Source organism: Alligator sinensis, unplaced genomic scaffold (assembly GCF_000455745.1).
Source record: "Alligator sinensis unplaced genomic scaffold, ASM45574v1 scaffold37_1, whole genome shotgun sequence".
NCBI lineage: Eukaryota > Metazoa > Chordata > Crocodylia > Alligatoridae > Alligator > Alligator sinensis.
Window position 1 is genome coordinate 3,294,813 of NW_005841955.1, and position 18,103 is coordinate 3,312,915.

General features: G+C 42.6%; 1 protein-coding gene across 1 annotated transcript in view; it reads right to left on the minus strand.

The window, feature by feature from the left end:
- Nucleotides 1-18,103, minus strand: part of CD109 (CD109 molecule) — a 152,151-nt gene that overhangs the window by 72,790 nt on the left and 61,258 nt on the right. Inside the window, exons 6-10 of the mRNA XM_014518445.2 lie at nucleotides 12,715-12,945; nucleotides 12,454-12,579; nucleotides 2,833-2,872; nucleotides 1,808-1,889; nucleotides 448-544 (exon numbers count right to left, since the gene is read on the minus strand). Coding sequence (XP_014373931.2) covers nucleotides 448-544; nucleotides 1,808-1,889; nucleotides 2,833-2,872; nucleotides 12,454-12,579; nucleotides 12,715-12,945 — 576 coding nt within the window. The remainder of the gene's footprint in view (nucleotides 1-447; nucleotides 545-1,807; nucleotides 1,890-2,832; nucleotides 2,873-12,453; nucleotides 12,580-12,714; nucleotides 12,946-18,103) is intronic.

Consider the following 18,103-nt stretch of genomic DNA (forward strand, 5'->3'; position numbering starts at 1 on the left):
TATGGAATATCAACACTAGAGGTTCTTGTTTTTCGTAAGCATTCTTTTCAATAACAGTGTTACAATAAAATCTTAGCAATGTTTTATGATGGTGTTATTATGATTAACCATTATATATTCACTGTGATAACGTTCGTTCATGATATTTCACTTAGAAATACAATAGTCTGATGCCTTGCATAAAAAGTTTACAATTGAAAGATCTGATTCCACAAAAGGCCATAGTTGATCCACCATGTCTTGAAGCCTTAAAAAATCAAGCCTGAATTTCTTTCTGGAAGGTATGATCAAGATCAGGCTCAGAGTTGATGCATAAATTACTAGGTGAAATATTCTGGTTTGCATTATACAAAAGGTCAGGTAAATCATCACAACAGTCCCTTCTGCCCCAATAGATTTAAAATCTATAAATCTATCACACTAGGAACCCGTCAACCAAAAACTCACCTCTATTGTTTGTGTGATATTTCTCTGGTTTCTCCAATAGAGGACAGCAGAACAAATGACTGTTACAGTTCCTTTCACTGGTTTTCCATAAGTATACCTGGAACATGTCAAGCACACTTAGAGTAAGCGTAATCACCCAATGGGTTTGGAGTTCTTAAGGATTCATGACAAAAAAGTAAACCAAAATTTTATCCCCCTTAAATTACATAAACATCTAGAACACGCGCTTTGAAAAGAGGTGACTTTTTAAGCTGCAATCGATTTATTCTCAGTAAGAGCATGAATTTGTTAATCATGGCAAGGAAGTGAACACAGAATTGGAAAATGCTGTCCTTTCCCCCCACCCAACCACATGGAAGACCTATTATAAAATAATGCTTATCTATGCCAAGTACCTGTATAATGTAAACAGATTAAGTAGATTAAACTACACTGGAAACATGTCTACATGTGTTCTCTCTTGGGAGCAGCCCAATACAGAGCAGTTCCTACCCTGCTCTGGCCTGCTGCAGGCTCCCCAGAGGTACTAGCCCAGGGGTTGACAGGGACCACAGGGGCTGATCCCAATGTACACTGGGCCAGGATAGCTCTGCCAGCTGCAGTGGCAGCTATCTCGTAGCCCCGTGTACATCAGGAGGAGTCCTACATACAAGCTAGTCAGGCAAACCGAGGTATGCAACATTACTGTAACATGAACACATTTCACTCTAAAATCTGTCATACTTCCACAGATTAGTAACAACAAAGTGGACCTGGGCAAAAAATTTTGCCAAAAATTAAATGTGCTAAAATTCACCTTCAGGAGTGCCTAAACTATTCCCAAATTCTGGTTGAGTTTGGTAAATAGTATGAGAAAAGGGGATATGGAATATTGCATAAAAGTTGGAACATTTTAGGTTGATGCTTTTGAAATAAAACAACTTGACTTTTCCTTTCAAAATAGTATTTGTTTCAAATTAACAAACTTGTATAAAAAATGATGACAAAGGATTGAATCAGGCAAAATTAATTAATTAATTAATGTTCCTCCCTGATCAATAATAGCTTCATTTTTTAAGAAATGCAATATAAAATGTTTAAATTAAGATACAGCTCAATAAGAATATTATTGAATATAAACTGTTCCATGCCATCTTAGGTTAAAAAGTCTGTCATTTTATAAAAGCAAATATTAAATGTCTTTAGTCATGTACCATCAACCACATGAAACACACACTGTGCTCAATAGCTAAACTGGCATTGGGAGGAAACAATGACTTGATATTTTTATGTTCACATTTTGATTTACAATATCTACTTTATGATTTATTAAGACACATACCAATTGTGAGAGAAACATGTATATTTATGATTTACTTACTTTGCAGTGACAGTACCCGCTAAATCAGTTCCTTTTGAAGAATATAATGATGTTTTTAGAATAACTTCAAATTTTGGCAACACTAAAAAAAATTCAAATGTAAAATTTAAATAATATTAAGAGGAAAGCATTAAATTCAAACTCAGGAGAGAAAGTATCACTGACAAATATTTCTGTATAATACAGAGTATATTTCTATGGCTTCCTAAAGATAAATCTTTTGAACTAAAACTGGTATGAATTAAAGGCTCAGACCTATGATTTAAATGGATTTCCAAGAGGGTACAGAGGTCTGTCTGTGCAGACTGGGACCCAACGTATCACTGCTTTTTTTCCTCAAGTCACACCAAGAGAGAAGAAATCAGTAAACCTAGTGATTCCACATTGCTATCAGTGAATGTAAAAGACCATAGAGGTGATATAGTTTAATTCACTTGTGTTCAGTTCACAAAGGTGATCATTCAGAATTGAGTGTTCCCTTGGAGCATACGAGCAGGCATATTTGGAGTTTCTGCCTTTCTCCACAGTGGAAAGTGGGAATCATCCATCCAGATGATCAGGAAACATCCCATACAATCCATGCCCCATAGTAGCTACTGGTTATGAACAAGCAAACCCAAATCCTTCCTGTCTCCTGCAATAATCCTCAATATCACATATTTAAAAATAAACAAAACAAAATTTACAAAATGAGTTTCCTAAATAGCCTTCTATCTTCCAAATCTCATGCTGGCAATGGCCTGCTTCTGTTGTCTCTCATACCCATTTACACAAATACAACTCTATTAACTTCAAGTAGTTTCTCTTAATTTACATAAAATCATCTTTTTTGTGTAGCCATAAATTACATAAAAGGGTCTTCTTCACTGAAGTCACTTTAAATCTACAAGGTATTATTATGCACACTTTAAAAAAGATACCCATCACTGTAATAGCTGAGTCTCAATATCCTCTCAACATTTAACCTTCCTACTGCCACAAATAAGATTATTTTCTGCATCTAAAAACACACAGTCAACACTTACCATATTCTACCACAGTAAATCTTTGATGATAAATTTGACCCTACAAAAAACAAATACAAGAAGGTATGTAAATTGTGGTTAGATTATTTGGTTCAGTACATCTGCTCTGGGCCTAGTCGCACATTCATTCAAGAAAACCGATTCTAGAGTTTGGGCAACCCATTAAGTTATATTTGTTGAAAATGTGTCACTTTAAATACTGAGATAACCAACTACCAATATTGGATTATAATGCCTATGAAGACAACTATTATTTACTGAATTGCAGTTTCACCATGGCCAGGTACAAACATTACACTTTTACTGGTATAAGTAAGTAAGTAAGTATAAGTAATCAGAAACCGGTCTATACGCCATAACAGAACATAAATTCGGCACACAAAACCAGTATATACCTATAACAGAACAGAAGTGTGGTGAACACAGACTGGCTTTAAAACAGTGAAACACAATCTAAGATTTGTCCCTCACCAAAGGGCAAATGTGTGTTCTGTTCACTACTGATCTAAACTATGCTGGTTACAGAAAATCAAGGAACTTAGATAGATTCCACCTCCACCTTCTGAATGTCTGTACCTAGCCCATGAGTCCATCTATTAAGGGTCCAGTGCTCCAAGGTGCTACACACTGTAAATATAAACAGTAAAGAAATTATCCCAGCTTCAAAGAGCTTGTAATATAGGATAAGAATCAGACAAAGCATTCCACAACTAGGCTTAAAAATTATTCAAAAATTCAAAAAAAATCTGATTTTTTTAGCCCTGTGTACACTGCACAGCTGCAGGGTTTTTGGTGAAGTTACATCAGTGTTGACATTGGCTCTGACTCTTTTGCTGATTGGTTTAAAAGTTGGAGGTAAGAAATAAGCTCTATACAAAGTATAAAATTGATCAAGGCTTCTTCCTCCATTTTTTCCAGTTTTTTAATTTCTTCAGCTACCTCCTTATTTTGTCCAATAAGAAGTAATCTTTTTGCACATTTAGCCACACAATTGTGATGATTTAGGTCTCTGTAAATCCCTCTAAGCTGTAACCCACTGCCACCCCTAGTTTTCTTTTAGCATTATCACTTTCCAGGACTGCTTCACACTGTGTAACTCACTGTGTTTTGATGGAAAACATACAAGCCAATCCACCTGGGCCATACAATTTAAAATTAAATTCTATTCCATTATTCTCTGCCTATAAAGGACTTGCAGTGTTAGCAAAGAGTGATCTGGCTAAAGATGGCCTTAAGAAATTAGTGCCGACTGGTGCAGGTGGTACTAGCTCACCCAAAATCAGAAAGGTGGGAGCAAGGAACTCTTCAGTGAGCTACAACACAAAAAGGAAGCTTACAGGAAATGGGAAGTTCAACAAACAACTGGGAAGGAGAATAAGAGTATTGCTCGGGCATGCAAGGATGAAATCAGGAAGGTCAAACCAGAATTGGAGTTGCAGCTAGCAAGGGTAACAAGTAGAGTTTCTACAAGTATGTCACCAACAAGAGGAAGATCAGAGAAAGTGTGGGTCACTTACAGAATGGGGGAGGCAACCTACTGACAGATGTGGAAAAGGCTGAAGTACTCAATGTCTTTTTCACCTCAGTCTTCACAGGCAAGGTCAGCCCCCAGACTACTGTACCTGGCAGTACAGTTTGAGGAGGAGATGAGCAGACAACAGGAGCAATAAAACAGGTTAGGGACTATTTAGAAAAGATGGATGTGCACAAATCTATGGGATTGGACGCAATGAAAACTCATGGTGATTGGGAGAGGTTCTGGATGATTCAAAAAGGGTAAATAATGTGCCCATCTTTAAGAAACGGAAGAAGGAGGATCCAGGAAAATACAAACTGGTCAGCCTCAACTTAATCCCTAGAAAAATCATGGAGCAGGTCTTAAAGGAATCCATTTCTAAGCACTTGGAAAAGAAAGCAGGCATGGATACAACAAGGGCAAGTCACGCCTGACCAACCTGATTGCCTTCTAGGATGAGATGACTGGCTCTGTGGATGTGGGGAGAGCAGTGGACATGATATACCTTGACTTTAGCAAGGCTTTTGATATGGTCTCCCAACCCATTCTTGAAAACAAGCTAAAGAAGTACGGGTTGGATGAATGGACTATAAAGTGAACAGAAAGCTGGCTGGATCATCAGGCTCAAAGGGTAGTAATAAATGGCTCGACGTCTAGTTGGCAGCTGGCGTCAAGTGGAGTGCTGGTGAGATAGAAGTTGGAACCCTGCAGAAATGCCAGAATCTATCTATGAAAGAAAAAATATTATTGTGTTCTTTTGGGTGCACGAGTTGCCATTTAAAATTTACCATATAACAAAGGTCAAAATTGAGCATTGAGAGGGTTCAGAGGAGGGCCACCCGCATGATCAGGGGACAGCAGGGCAGGCCCTACAAGGAGAGGCTAAGGGACCTGAACCTATTCAGCCTCCACAAGAGAAGGTTGAGGGGTGATCTAGTGGCCTGTTACAAACTAGTCAGGGGGGACCAGCAGGTATTGGGGGAATCCCTGTTCCCCTGAGCACTACCAGGAGTGCTATTTCTAGCTCAGTGCTAGAAATAACGGTCGCAAGCTGGCAGAGGGTAGATTCAGACTAGACATCAGGAGGCGCTACTTCACTGTCACGGCGGCTAGGATCTGGAACCAACTTCAAGCGAAGTGGTGCTGGCTCCTACCCTGGGGGCCTTTAAGATGAGGTTAGACGAACACCTCGCTGGGGTCATTTGACCCCAGTACTTTTTCCTGCCATTGCAGGGGGTCGGACTTGATGATCTGCTCAGGTCCCTTCCGATCCTACCAACTATGAAACTATGAAAATTGAAGTAATATTGCTATTCTGGGCAGCTCAGAAACTGCTGTGCTGACTGCTAGTAAATATTGTCTTAATAGAAGCCTTTCTAAGTCTCTATAGGCACGGAAACAACACTGTGCCTTTTGGTCAAAGAGAAATAATCTTGCATTGCTGCAAAACAATCTTGCATTGCTGAAAGCTGCAAAAGCCTTGCACTGCTGCAAAAGAACATAAAGGAACTTTTCTGCAGAAATGCTAAAAGCACATAGGTTTCACTGTTGCTGCATGCTCTATCCTTGTTATCTATGGGGGGCGGGGGGTGTTCCTGGTTATACTGGTATCTAGTGGGCAACATTTTTAAATTCCTGAACTTATACTGCATTGCAACTGACTGTAAGCAGACCCTATGTAGACTAAATTAATTCAAAGAAACATTGGGCGATTCTTTTGAATGAATCATATTATTTTGAAGAGCAGCATAAAATAAATATTTTCTTACATAAGCTATTGTATAACAGTTCCAATACTATACTGAACTATGCATTGGAATCTCCTGGCACGGACTTGTAGAACATGCAGCCTCCTATTGATTTCAACAGTATATCACTCAAGTAAAGGGGTGTCAAAGATACAGCACACAGGTCTCATCTAACCCACAGACTATCATCTGGCCAGTGGTGCTGCCTGTTGTTTTTGACTGAACCAGACTGGACTGCAACATGCAACAGCCCCATCACCACACACTGCACACAGTGAACAGGACCAGTCCTGAGTGTGCACTGCATGCGATGTGCAAAGCCAAGTGTGGTCCCAGCTGCACACTGCATGAGACACCTGCACTGGACCAGCCCTGCATGTTGGATCCAGCCCATGAGGCCAGTCTATGGGCCTGATTTAGCCTGTGGACTGGGCCCGCACACCTCATCTGGTCCATGGAGTCCAATGCATTTGATACCCCTGCTCTAGTAAATCTTGAAGCAATACCAGTGCCCATCTATAACAATTGAAATGCAGCAAAATAAACTATTAAATATAATGTGAATAAGAAAAAAATATTTTACATAATGTGCATTCTGTGATCTCCCCAAAAGGCACAGTTGTATATACATGACCATCACGGATCCACCCCGAGACAAAGATACTTCTAGGGGTTCACCTTATGGCATACATGGATATTCTCCCAAATTAGATTTTATCTCTAGTTGTAGCTAGTACAAAGCTGTGTTCAGTCATATTGTTCTCCTATATGTATGCATCACAGCAGTGGTGCTCAACTTTTTTGCCTCACGGGCCAGACAGAAGGTGCCCAGTCCCTCCATGGGCCAGCTTCAGCCAGTGGGCCTAACCTGGCCCTGATCTAGCCACACGGGGATGAAGTGTGGCCTGGCTCTGACCCAACCACATGGGGGAAGGAGGCATAGCCTAGCCCCAAACTGGCTGTATGAGGAGCAGGTGGAAGGGACACTTGGTCTGGCCCTGATCTGGAAGCACAGGACTTGGGAATTTGGTGGTGGAGGTGGGCTGGCGGTATTAATTGCCACTGCTCCCCTAGTACCAAATTTCCTGACTTGTGGGGAACTTCATTGGCTGGGAGTTGCCAGGGCTCTATGAATCAGATATGGGGGTTGAGTACTGCTGTGTTATAGTATTTGACAGAAATTTAATTTTGATGTATCTTTATATTACAGCCAAGGATGTGTCAGTAAACCAGTGATTAACTTAAGCAGCCCTGAACTGTTCACACTTAGAAGAGGTAATGGTCATGAATGTGACCCCCGTCTCAAAGTTACCATCAAAGGAAACACCCTAGGAGGTAGTCAAGCATTTCTTCTCAGTAGACACCTCTCTGAGAGAGCGAACGTTGATGAGGAGACCCACCACAGGATCCGATGTGCAAGTGCTTCCTTTCAGAAATTGCTTCGGCATGTTTTTATTCCTCAGGATCTCCAAAAAGACACCAAGAGCCAGGTCTACAATGCAGTAAACAACCCCAAACAGAACCCCTGGGGAAATGAGGCATGGCCTGGCTCCATGGGGAAAGGGGGTATGGCTTGGCCCCAGGGGTGAAGGGGGCATGGCCTGTCTCCAAACCAAACCCCTGGGGGCAGGAGTGTGGCCTGGCCGCAACTGGCAGTGTGGGACTTGGGGTCTGGGAATTTGGCAGGGGGGTGGTGATTATTGTAATACTCACCGCTCCCCTACTGCCAAATTTCTCACCCCATAGGGAGCCCCACAGGCTAGATGTGATGGTTCCATGGGCCAGAGGTTGAGCATCCCTGGTCTAAGAAAAGCAAACTAAGCAAAGAATCTGACAGGAGGATGCAGAAGGATCTGAAGGGTCAGAGGCAGGGTCTTCAGTCTAACCTAGTAAATCTGGCTAAGGACTGTAACTTTGGATTTGAGGTCTAGAGTAAGAACAGGTTAACGTTCTTCTGTTGTTTTCTTTTGTTTGTTTAGTGTTAGACCTCCGTCTATCTCAACATATAGTTACTGACTCCTTATGCTTGTTCTTGTTTTCTCTAATAAATCTTTCTGTTATCTTTTTATAACCCACTTAATGTCACAAATTCTTATGATCTCACGGTATTTTGACCATTCAGACTTGCCCCATTCCATAGAAAGGGAGATCCATCTTTTCTCAGCGCATGACCAGGCAAGGGTGTGATCCTTCTAGAGGGCAAAATCCCCTTTGCGACGGGCTGGTGAGGCCCAAGCAAGACAGGTAGGGTTGAGGGATCATAGGTCAAGAAGTTGGCCTCTGGCAGTGCACCTCAAATGGTTCTCAGTAGTCAGCAGCAGACAGCAGAGAAGGTTTAGAGACAGAAAGACAACCCAAGGTTCAAAAGCACACCACCACCATTTTCTGTGCGCTGATGTGCATTTTACTGCTTATACAACTGCATGTGACGCAGCACAGTGTGTGTCAGCTTGCATATGGAGCAGACTCGATTAATCAAGTCTGCTCCAATGCGCCGGATATCCAGTGCGCCCCTGCACAAAAATGTATGTGTATAAATGCTTACAGGGGTTGCCTGTATTTGGAAGAATGGAAGAAACAGAGGGGCACAAGGATATTTTACTAAAACTGATGTTCATGGAATAAATAGAATATTTAACCAAATTATTTTATGAAAAATGCTTAGGTATTTTTCCTAAGCAGTGAGACATATTAGACTGTGCAAACAAGGTGCAAGGGAGGTTGTGGATGTCTCAAGTTTTTTTGGTCTTCTATGTATATGGGGAACAAGACAGGGGCTAAAATATGTCAAAGGCTCTCCAAAAATATTCATTTGTGTCTAATATCCTGCGAAAGACTTCCTGATGGTCTGTAAGAAGACAGCCTACGTGCTTAAATGTGCCCCAAGCTATAAAAACCTTTTGGAACTCCTAAACTAAACAGCTCAAAAGGATTCTGTCAGAGCTAGATTTTATGAGTCTGCATTCACAGGGATAAGTAAGACGGTCTAAAACAGTGATTCTCAACATTTTCAAACTCAAAGCACCTCTCCATAACTTCTGTGAATTCAGCAGCATGCCATTTCAAAAACGAATGTATTTAATACAGTGCTTAAGAGGGGCTAGGCAGTGGGGACAGACCAGATGCCAAGCAGGGAAAGCTTAAGCCTGCCCTTATGTGCTTATCTCCTCACACCTCCCTTACACAAGTGGATTAATACACAGGCCTATGCGGCCCGGGCTCAGGGGCCTCTGCCAATCATGGCCCCCCCTGGGGGGCAGGTGCTGGAGCAGGGGCCTGCCGTGCTCCCCAGCTTGCAGGGGAAAGTCCTGTTAAGCAATGAAACTCGATCATGTGTTAAACGCATGAGAGCTGGTGGGAGGCAGCAGCTGGGAACTTGTATGACCACTCCGTCAGGACGGCTAGGGTGATGTGGCAATGAGGATCCCTACTGCCCCTGCCACTTGCTGCCCAGCTGGCCTCTCTCTCTCCTGTCCCTGTGACTGGAAGGTGCCTAGTACTACCCTCCCTCCCTCTCAAGTATCAGGTCACAGGACAGGCAGGTGGCTCAGGATGTACCTGGTGCGCACAGAGCCCCCCTAGCTATGCTGGAGCTAAAGCCATCTGCTCAGTGAAATCATACAGAGCTCCCTCACAGTTAGCTTGGGTGGGGAACTGGGAATCCAAACGCACTAGAGCCTGCCTGGTGGGTACATGCAGTTCATGGTGGATGCAGACAGTGTGTTGGTGAGGGGGAAGTGGGGGCGGGCGCAGACCACACCAGATCCCCTTGTGGGTCAGCATGTCATGCTTTAGCCCTGCTGCCAAAGCACGGTTTGGGGCACAGAGAAGGGGAGTCCTGCTATCCTCTGGATGCTTTCTGCAATTCTGGACCCCAAATTTAAGAAGCGGCTTGATGCCTACCTGGCTGGGGTCATTTGAGCCCAGTTTTCTTCCTGCCCAGGCAGGGGGTCGGACTTGAAGATCTACAAGGTCCCTTCCAACCCTACTTCTATGATTCTAGGAAATAAGGCTGCTGATAGAGAGGGGTCTGCAGCTCTCCCAGGTGATGGCAGCTCATGTGGGGACTTGTGAGCTTTCCAGAGGGTGGTTAGATATAGATCTGTCTGTCTGTCTAGAGAGATACATTATATATATAGAGAAAGATTGTGTATAGGGAGGGGGTGTGTGTGTATATGTGTGTATCTATATAGATATCTACATAGAGAGAGATAGATGTGTGTGTATATATATAGAGAGAGAGAGAATTAAGGGAGAGAGACGAGGGAGAGAGAAAGAGATTGTGTGTGGGTGCATGTATGTATATATCAATATATCTATACATTTTGGTTACATAATTATGTGCTGGTAGCATTAAAACACAGGTGTAATGGGTAAATAAAAGAGAGAGATTTACCGTATATGAGTTTAGCACATGTTTAATGTTTCAGGAATGATTAAAAAATATTGAGATATTTTGTGTAGGCCTACTGCTTTATTTTAATTGCAAGAATCACTAATGGTATTCTCAGACTCAAGGCTATAGGTATGGCCTGTATTTTTCTTATAGTAGTTTACCAAAGTGTAGGTACAATGTAAAATGTGTATTTAAAAAAAATTAAACAAGAGTCTGCATGACCACTGAACTAAAACATCATTCCTTTCATGTTAGTATACATTTATGGCAATCCCATGCATCTGAGTCATTTTCCTAGGGCAATTGTTTTATTCAGTTCTGTGCGTGGAAAAATTGAGTAGTTAATTTCAACATCGCATGTTGTGCTTTATTTATTAATGGACCATGTAAGCATTTAATGGGTCTAGTTATTAATGCTTTTTGCTACATTCATGTTTCTAATGGGGCATGGGGCACCTCCAATTTTCTGTTTGCCCAGGGCCCCAGTAAATCTTAATCTACCACTGCTCCCTTATTTCCTCATGTTTTCTGCAGCACCCTTTCTAAGGATCTCAGAGCACCCTTGTTGAGAATTGCTGGTCTGAAGTCCAAGGAGGCTATGTCCCACTGACAGTCAATGGGACTATGAAAAGCATGTTTAGATTTCCCAAGTGCTTTTGAGGAGGGCCACACTTGAACCCACCCTGCCTCCCTGCACTCTTATTCATGCACCAACCCCAAAGTCACTCCAGTAGGTGTGCCCGGTATATCTGCTCTCAGGCAAGTCAAAAACAGAGAGCTGGGGAGCACCTGTTAGAGAACACCTCTGTAGCACCTTCACTATCACATTCTACTTTTTGTGCTCATACCTTCGGGACAGGGCGTTTACACGTTTAATAATTTGTATTATTTTCTTTAGTGTTCTGTTTTACCATCTGTTTTTCCTATTGCTAAGCTATCTGTTGTCACACTAAGCCCTTCAAACATTATGCTGTCTTCAAACTATATTTTTTAAATTCTGATTTAAGGGAATGCTGTGCTTTAAGACTTCTTTGTATCCTAGAAAATGTGTTGAGTTGCTGCAAATTAGATTACCAGTGCACATAATCAGTGAAGAGCTGACTTCATCTTTTGTGCTTTCCTACATTCTCCTGGAACTCCCAGTTTAGTCTAAGCCTTCTTTTTTCCATTACACTTTTAAATAATTTTTCCCACTTTTTGGTTTATTTTCTTTCTATTAAAGTAAAGTGCAACTTATGAACTAAACAAAACATTTAGTAACGCAATACATTTTTATTATGCAAAGCAGTAAGCAAATCAATAATTTATTCATTCTTAATGATTCTCCCACTGATTTGTGTGAACTACTGAACTTCTACTGTAATAAAACTATCCAGCCTTTCTAAATTACAGTTGCAGTCTTTGATTCTGTGACCTTTTGGAAGTATAGTTGGCTACACACCTGGTAGACTTTTCATGTGCTTACCTGCCATTTATAAATCTAAATGTTTTACTTGAAAGCAGGTAGTTTTTGTTCTAATCTTTCATGAGAGCCTTCTTTCACAAACTAATCTTTAGAAAACTCAATTTAAATAGCATTTGAGTCATAACATCAACTGTGAAAATTAAAAAACTCAAAGCTGAGCACAAATACTCACTTTAATTTTGAAGACCCTGAACTTCAGCTGGTTACAAAACCACATATTATCAAAACCTTTCTCTAGCATTGTTGTAGGTCCTTTTTCCACCTGATGTTCTTGGTCCTGTAGAGAGCTCTGGACAGACACAGCCCCAATGATTCAAGGCTTCTTGTGCATGAAAGGGGGACTACCTGAAAGAAACCTTACTCCAGGATCAGGGACTGTACTTGTTTTTAATCACTTTACCCTAGAAAACTTAGTTCTTAATCAAAACTATAGACAACATCAAGGTCTAGCAGGAAGAACAAACATTCCACACAGTTCAACAGGATAAATACTCACATTTTTTTGCACTTGAATAGACCAATCTCCAAGTGGGGGGCTTGTTGATAATTGAAAGTTTTTGGAAACCACACCCAAATCACCTTTCTCTGCCAACCACTGCTGAATCAAATTCCCTCGAGGGTCCTAAAATAAAGCCCATGTTGTATATGAGTGCTGCAAGAGTATGACTTAGCACGAAAATCAGATGACTATACTTTACCATATGTTCAGACTTTAAACACTGATTCCAGCTTACTGCTAGATTCCCAGTACACTCACCCGGATGTATATGCTTAATAAAGCTCTGTAGGGTTTGAGATCAGGATAGACAGTCACGATCCGAAACTTCACTTCTTGCCCTGGTTTATAGAAAGACTTGTCGGTCTGGATGAAGACAGAAATACTCTTGGACTCAAATAACAATTTGGTCCTGTTAGAGAATATGTGACGGCCCTCAGCATGCCCTTCCACCAGTAATACATAATCTCCAGAAGCACTGTTCAAAGGCAGCTGAAAAGAAAACAGTAATTCAGTGTTACACCCTCATAGGCAGTACCTTGCAAACATGAAAAGAGAGCTTGTTCCATAAACATTTGTCTTGTATTCTCAGACATTTTCCTAAACTTGTCAATTAGTTCACAAAGAAATAAGATTTCAGTGCAAACACAGTGCTACACCTTTGAATATGCACAGCTCTATGAAAAATCCTCTTTTCAGATAATGTTGTACCAGATATATTCAGCTAAGATTTTAATCAGAGTCTTTGGAAAGTTTGCAACTATTGGCTCACTGTAGCCAAAAATAATCTCATCAGCTGCACCCTCAAAAACATCTCTGTAGGCTGAGTCAGATATGCAGCCAATTGGATTACTTGTTTTTACAGAGGTATAGGTTGTAGACGTGTTGGCCTAAGGACATAGGCGGCAAAAGGAGGGGCTAAAGGGGTTCAGCCCCCACAAACACCAGGCAGCAGTAGGCATTGCATTAGGGAAGCCTGGCCGCAGGGTCCTGCAGCGGGGGGAGGAAGGGCGGGCATGCTGAGCTACCCTGCACACACACAGCCAGGATCGCAGCCAACCCAGCCGCAGACAGGTAAATTTCTTTTAATCTGTCTTTCTTATTTCCATCGGTTTGGGGGAGGGCAGATCAAGAACCCCACAGTACAGGAGAGAGTGCGGTAGGGGAAGGGCAAATCATTCACCCCTGCCCCGACCCACTCCTTACTGTACCATGGGATTGTCCCATGACCTGGCCCGGCCAGTGGCGGGCCGTGGGACAATCAGAGCCCAGCGACTCCTACAGAGGTGTGGCGCCAAGGGGGGAAAGCATGTGGCACCCCTATCTTGGCACCATGAATGGGGCCCCGGCCCAGCCAGGCTGTGGGACAATCAGAGCCTGGCACCTCCTCCAGAGAGGTGGTGCCAGGCAGCCAAGGGGGGAGGGCACATGGCCCCGATCTTGGCATGGGCAAGGGCAGGTCACAGCTGCGACCTGGGCTCAGCCTCTGCTCCATGTCTCTGTGCCTCGTTGCCACTGCTTTCAAAGCAGTGGGCGCTGCCGTGTGCCTCGCTGCCCAGCCCACCAAGCAGTGGGACACATGGCAGCACCCGCTGCTTTCGAAACGGTGGCAGTGAGGTGCAGAGACACCGAGCAGAGGCTGAGCCCAGGCCATACCTGTGGCCTACCCTTGCACGTGCAAAGATCGAGGGGCCGCATGCCCCCCCCCCCCCCTTGGCTGCCCGGTGCCGCACCTCTGGAGGAGCCACTGGGCTCTTGTGGGGACAACGCAGGGCACAGCAAGATGGTCACAGGGGTCCTGGGGGCTCCATCCACTCCAGCCCAGCAGTACAGGTGAGACTGGCCCTGCTCCAGCCCCCAGCTCTGGGTCCCCCCAGCCAGTGCACAGCCAGGGCCAGGAGGCAGCCAGAGCCAGGATGGGGAGACAGCCAGGGCCGGGAGGCAGCCGGGGCTGGGGCCAGGGCAGCTGGGAAGCAGCCAAAGCCAGCATGGCCAGCGCTAGTGCAGCTGAAAGGCAGCCGTGACTGGTGCACCCAGAGCCAGGAGGCAGCCACAGCCAGCGCAGCATCCAGGGCTGGTGTGGTCAGGGCCAGGAGGTGGCCAGGGGCAGGGAAGTGAGGCGTGGCACGGCACCGGGCAATGCCACTCCCCCTTGGCCCTTTCCCCTCCCCCCTCAGACTTTCCCATGTGGGGGCCATATGTGCGTGCATGCACACATGCATGCTCAGTCCCCCCTCTCCCCCTAAATGTTCTTCCTCTGCCTATGCCTAAGGACATAGGCAGACAAGGTTCTTTGGGTAAAACTGGTATCTTTTATTAAAGCAATTCAAATAGTTGGAAAAAAATCTACTTTGCAAGCTTTCGGACACAAACACCCTTTGTCAGGCTGAGGAAGCACCTGCAGTTGCTCTGTGCTTTTCCTATATAGAATGAATAGTAAAGAAACCGGGGCTGGTATGCATGCAAGAAATTCAGTCAGTGACATTTTAAATACTTATATATTTTGCCATTTGATTTTGGGTGTTTGTGCCCAAAAGGATGTTTATGCCTAAAAGCTTGCAAAGAATTTTTTCCAACTATCTGAGTTGCTCTAATAAAAGATATCAGATTTACCCCAAAAGCCTTGTTTTTACAGAGGCACCTTCCTTGTTAGCAATCCTTGTTAAATGTCATGGAATGTGGGTGAGGACCTATCATGATACTTTTCTCTGTAATTTTTCCTCCCAAATATAGATCCACAGCTACTAAGAATACTAACTAGTTTGGGGTTTTTTGGACATTTGGGATCCTGGTTTTCTCTGATTAAAATCACAAATTCTCTGATTAAACCCCCAAAATTGATGATTAAAATAAAAGGCCACTAATATAAATATAGGTATCAGTTGAACACAATGTTTTATTGATATATTGATAGCTTTAAAGCAATTTGAAAGCCTACCATTGTCTCAATCACTATAATAAAAGAAATTCTAAATACCTAGACATTTGGCATTTGATTTGGGGTTTTTCATAATGGAAAATCAAACCTCCTGCTCAAACCACTCTGTATATCCCAGGGAATTATGCACAGAAAAATTCAAAATTATACAAAATTAATATTATTATTTTACAACTTAAACTAAATATAACACTATTTGAACCTTCATTAGAAATATATGCAGGTACTCTGGTTGAGGGGTGGGGGTGGGATGGGTGCATGAGGTGGAATTTGTGAAGGTGTGGGGGTGTGTGGGGCAGGAGCGGGCAATTATTTTGGGCAGAGGGCTGCTTACTGAGTTTTGGCAAGCCATCGAGGGCTGCATGACAGGCAGTCCAGGGCAGATTAATATTAATTTTCTAAATTTTTAGGGGCCCTATGGGCCAGATAGACTGGCCTGGAGGGCTGCACCTGGCCCCCGGGCCACATTTTGCCCTCGCCTGGTGTGGAGGGTTTCCAAGCAGATTGTGAAGGGGTGCGAGGGGTGTGGGTATGGAAGTATGTGGGGTTTGTGGGTGGGTGTGGGGTTTGACCAGCAGCTCAGCAGCAGGAGGCAGCAGCAGGCCCCCAGGGCACTCATGGCCACAGCAGGTAGAGCCCCCAGCCCTGCCAGTGCCCCCCATTCCTGACCTGCAGCCCCCCACCCCATTCCTGACCTGCAGCCCCCCACCCTCTGCAGCCCTGGCAGTGGAGGGCCCCAGCAAGCACAACTTACCTCAAAGGCTCCAGGAGGGAAAGGGAGCCTGAACCAAGCCCTGGCTGACAGTCTCAGGCCTACCCCTTCCCCCTTTCCCTCCCCATCGGGACAGGACCTAGGGTTTGCCACCCTATTTGCAAGAAGCTCTTGCAGGCTAGAACTCTGCGAGCCTGCAGAAAGCTCTTTGCAAAAGTGTAAAATCTACAGGTAATTCCATTAAAATGAAAAATCTGCTTTTTTCTCTGTTAAAAGGAAAAATCTGTGGGTGTCTTCCATTTTTTTGTGGGAAACAAAAAACCCAGATCCCTGGTAATAAACCAACCTATTTCCAGAGTAGATTGGCCTGTTCTGCAGCCAGCATACATGATCTTTCAGTATGCATGACTAGAAAGGGTTACAGATGAACCACACTGGATAGATAAAAAGTCTGACTAAAAGTATCTTTTCTGCAATTACCTACTACAGTTTCCTTAAAAGGCATTCCAGTATGCCTTATAAACATATTGTCTAATTTTTCCTGGAATAAACTTCCTGTTATGTAAATAGTACATTTCCTTAAACATATATATAGCTGGAACACAAAGATTTTCTCATTTTTTAACTTCGAATGCTTTAATTTTGATACTTTTCAGAGTCCTCAGATTTTTCCAGATTTCAACTAATGATGAATTTTCCTGGAAAGTTTCAAGAAAAGCCATGGTAAAATATGTGCGTGCAGGTTATGCTTTTCTCATTATAAAGAAATAGTGGCAGTTCTTTTTAACAGCACTAGTACTATGTACACCAGCACATTTTGGGGAGCGACTCAGTAACGTGGAAATCAAAATTCCTTCCCTTTCATAACATTGTATACATAGCCAGTATAGAAATCTGTTCAGCAGTGCCAACTGGATATTGAGGCTCTCTGCAGAGCCTCGTGTAGTACATAGGCAAGTTTCAGCCCAAATGAGGTAACAGGAGAGAATTAATGAGCAGGGATACCATGAATCATTCTAGCCCAAATTCTAGATCTTGCAGTTTCATCATTTCTCTAAATATAAAACTCAATTTAAGCCAAAAAGGGAATTTTGTTTAAAAAAGCTTAGGGAGTGGCAGAGCTCTTTAATTGTAAAAGTGGAGAAAAGCCTCTGAAGTGAACTATAACAGTTTTAACATGGAAGTTAAGAGCAGATCTTCAGTATGGTAACAAGAATTACATCTATTAATTCACCAGGTACAGCACTTCAAAAATATTCTACTGTGTTCAGTAATTAAAACCCTCTCTTGCTTTTAGAAATTGTTTTAAGGTCATACAATGAGCAAATGTAAATTCCAGGGTGAGAAAAGAGTTATATAAAGAGTAAGAGGATAAATATGTATGTCTGTAAACAATATGTAGATGAAAACATCCACACAGAAATCAATGTGTGTTTAGTCTCTTTGGCAAGTTTTCTATTTATAAAAAGTCAAAAATGAAAATAAACCCTGAAGGCATACAGAAAGAAGGAAAACAGGCACACTTTTTCTCCCTCTTCATGTTTCATACAGCAAACATCTGTCATAGGAAAAACATCCTTGTTCAAAATTAGAATTTAACTAAAGTTTTAGAGGTAAGAAACTGAACTAAATTTGTACTGTTTTTTCTTAAACTGGAAGTTTCAGTAGGCCAGTTGCCAAGAACATATGATTCACATCTTCTAGCTTCTCGTTTTAAATGCAAGCATCCTAGAAAATATTAACTAAGGACACAGACCCAGTTATAATTTTTCTTCAAAGAATTGTTTAAAGTGAATTAAACTTACATAGGTTTAATTACATGATTTCTAGACTAATGTTGGTGCCATGATATATTTTGTGCAAGGTTGAATTTGTGAATATTATAATGTACTTAATATATAGCATTTCATAAAAATGCAGGCCAAAGGTCCAAGAAGTGTTCAGAGTAACAGATAAAATGAATGAGGAACCTGTTCTACATTATCTCCACATTTCCCTAC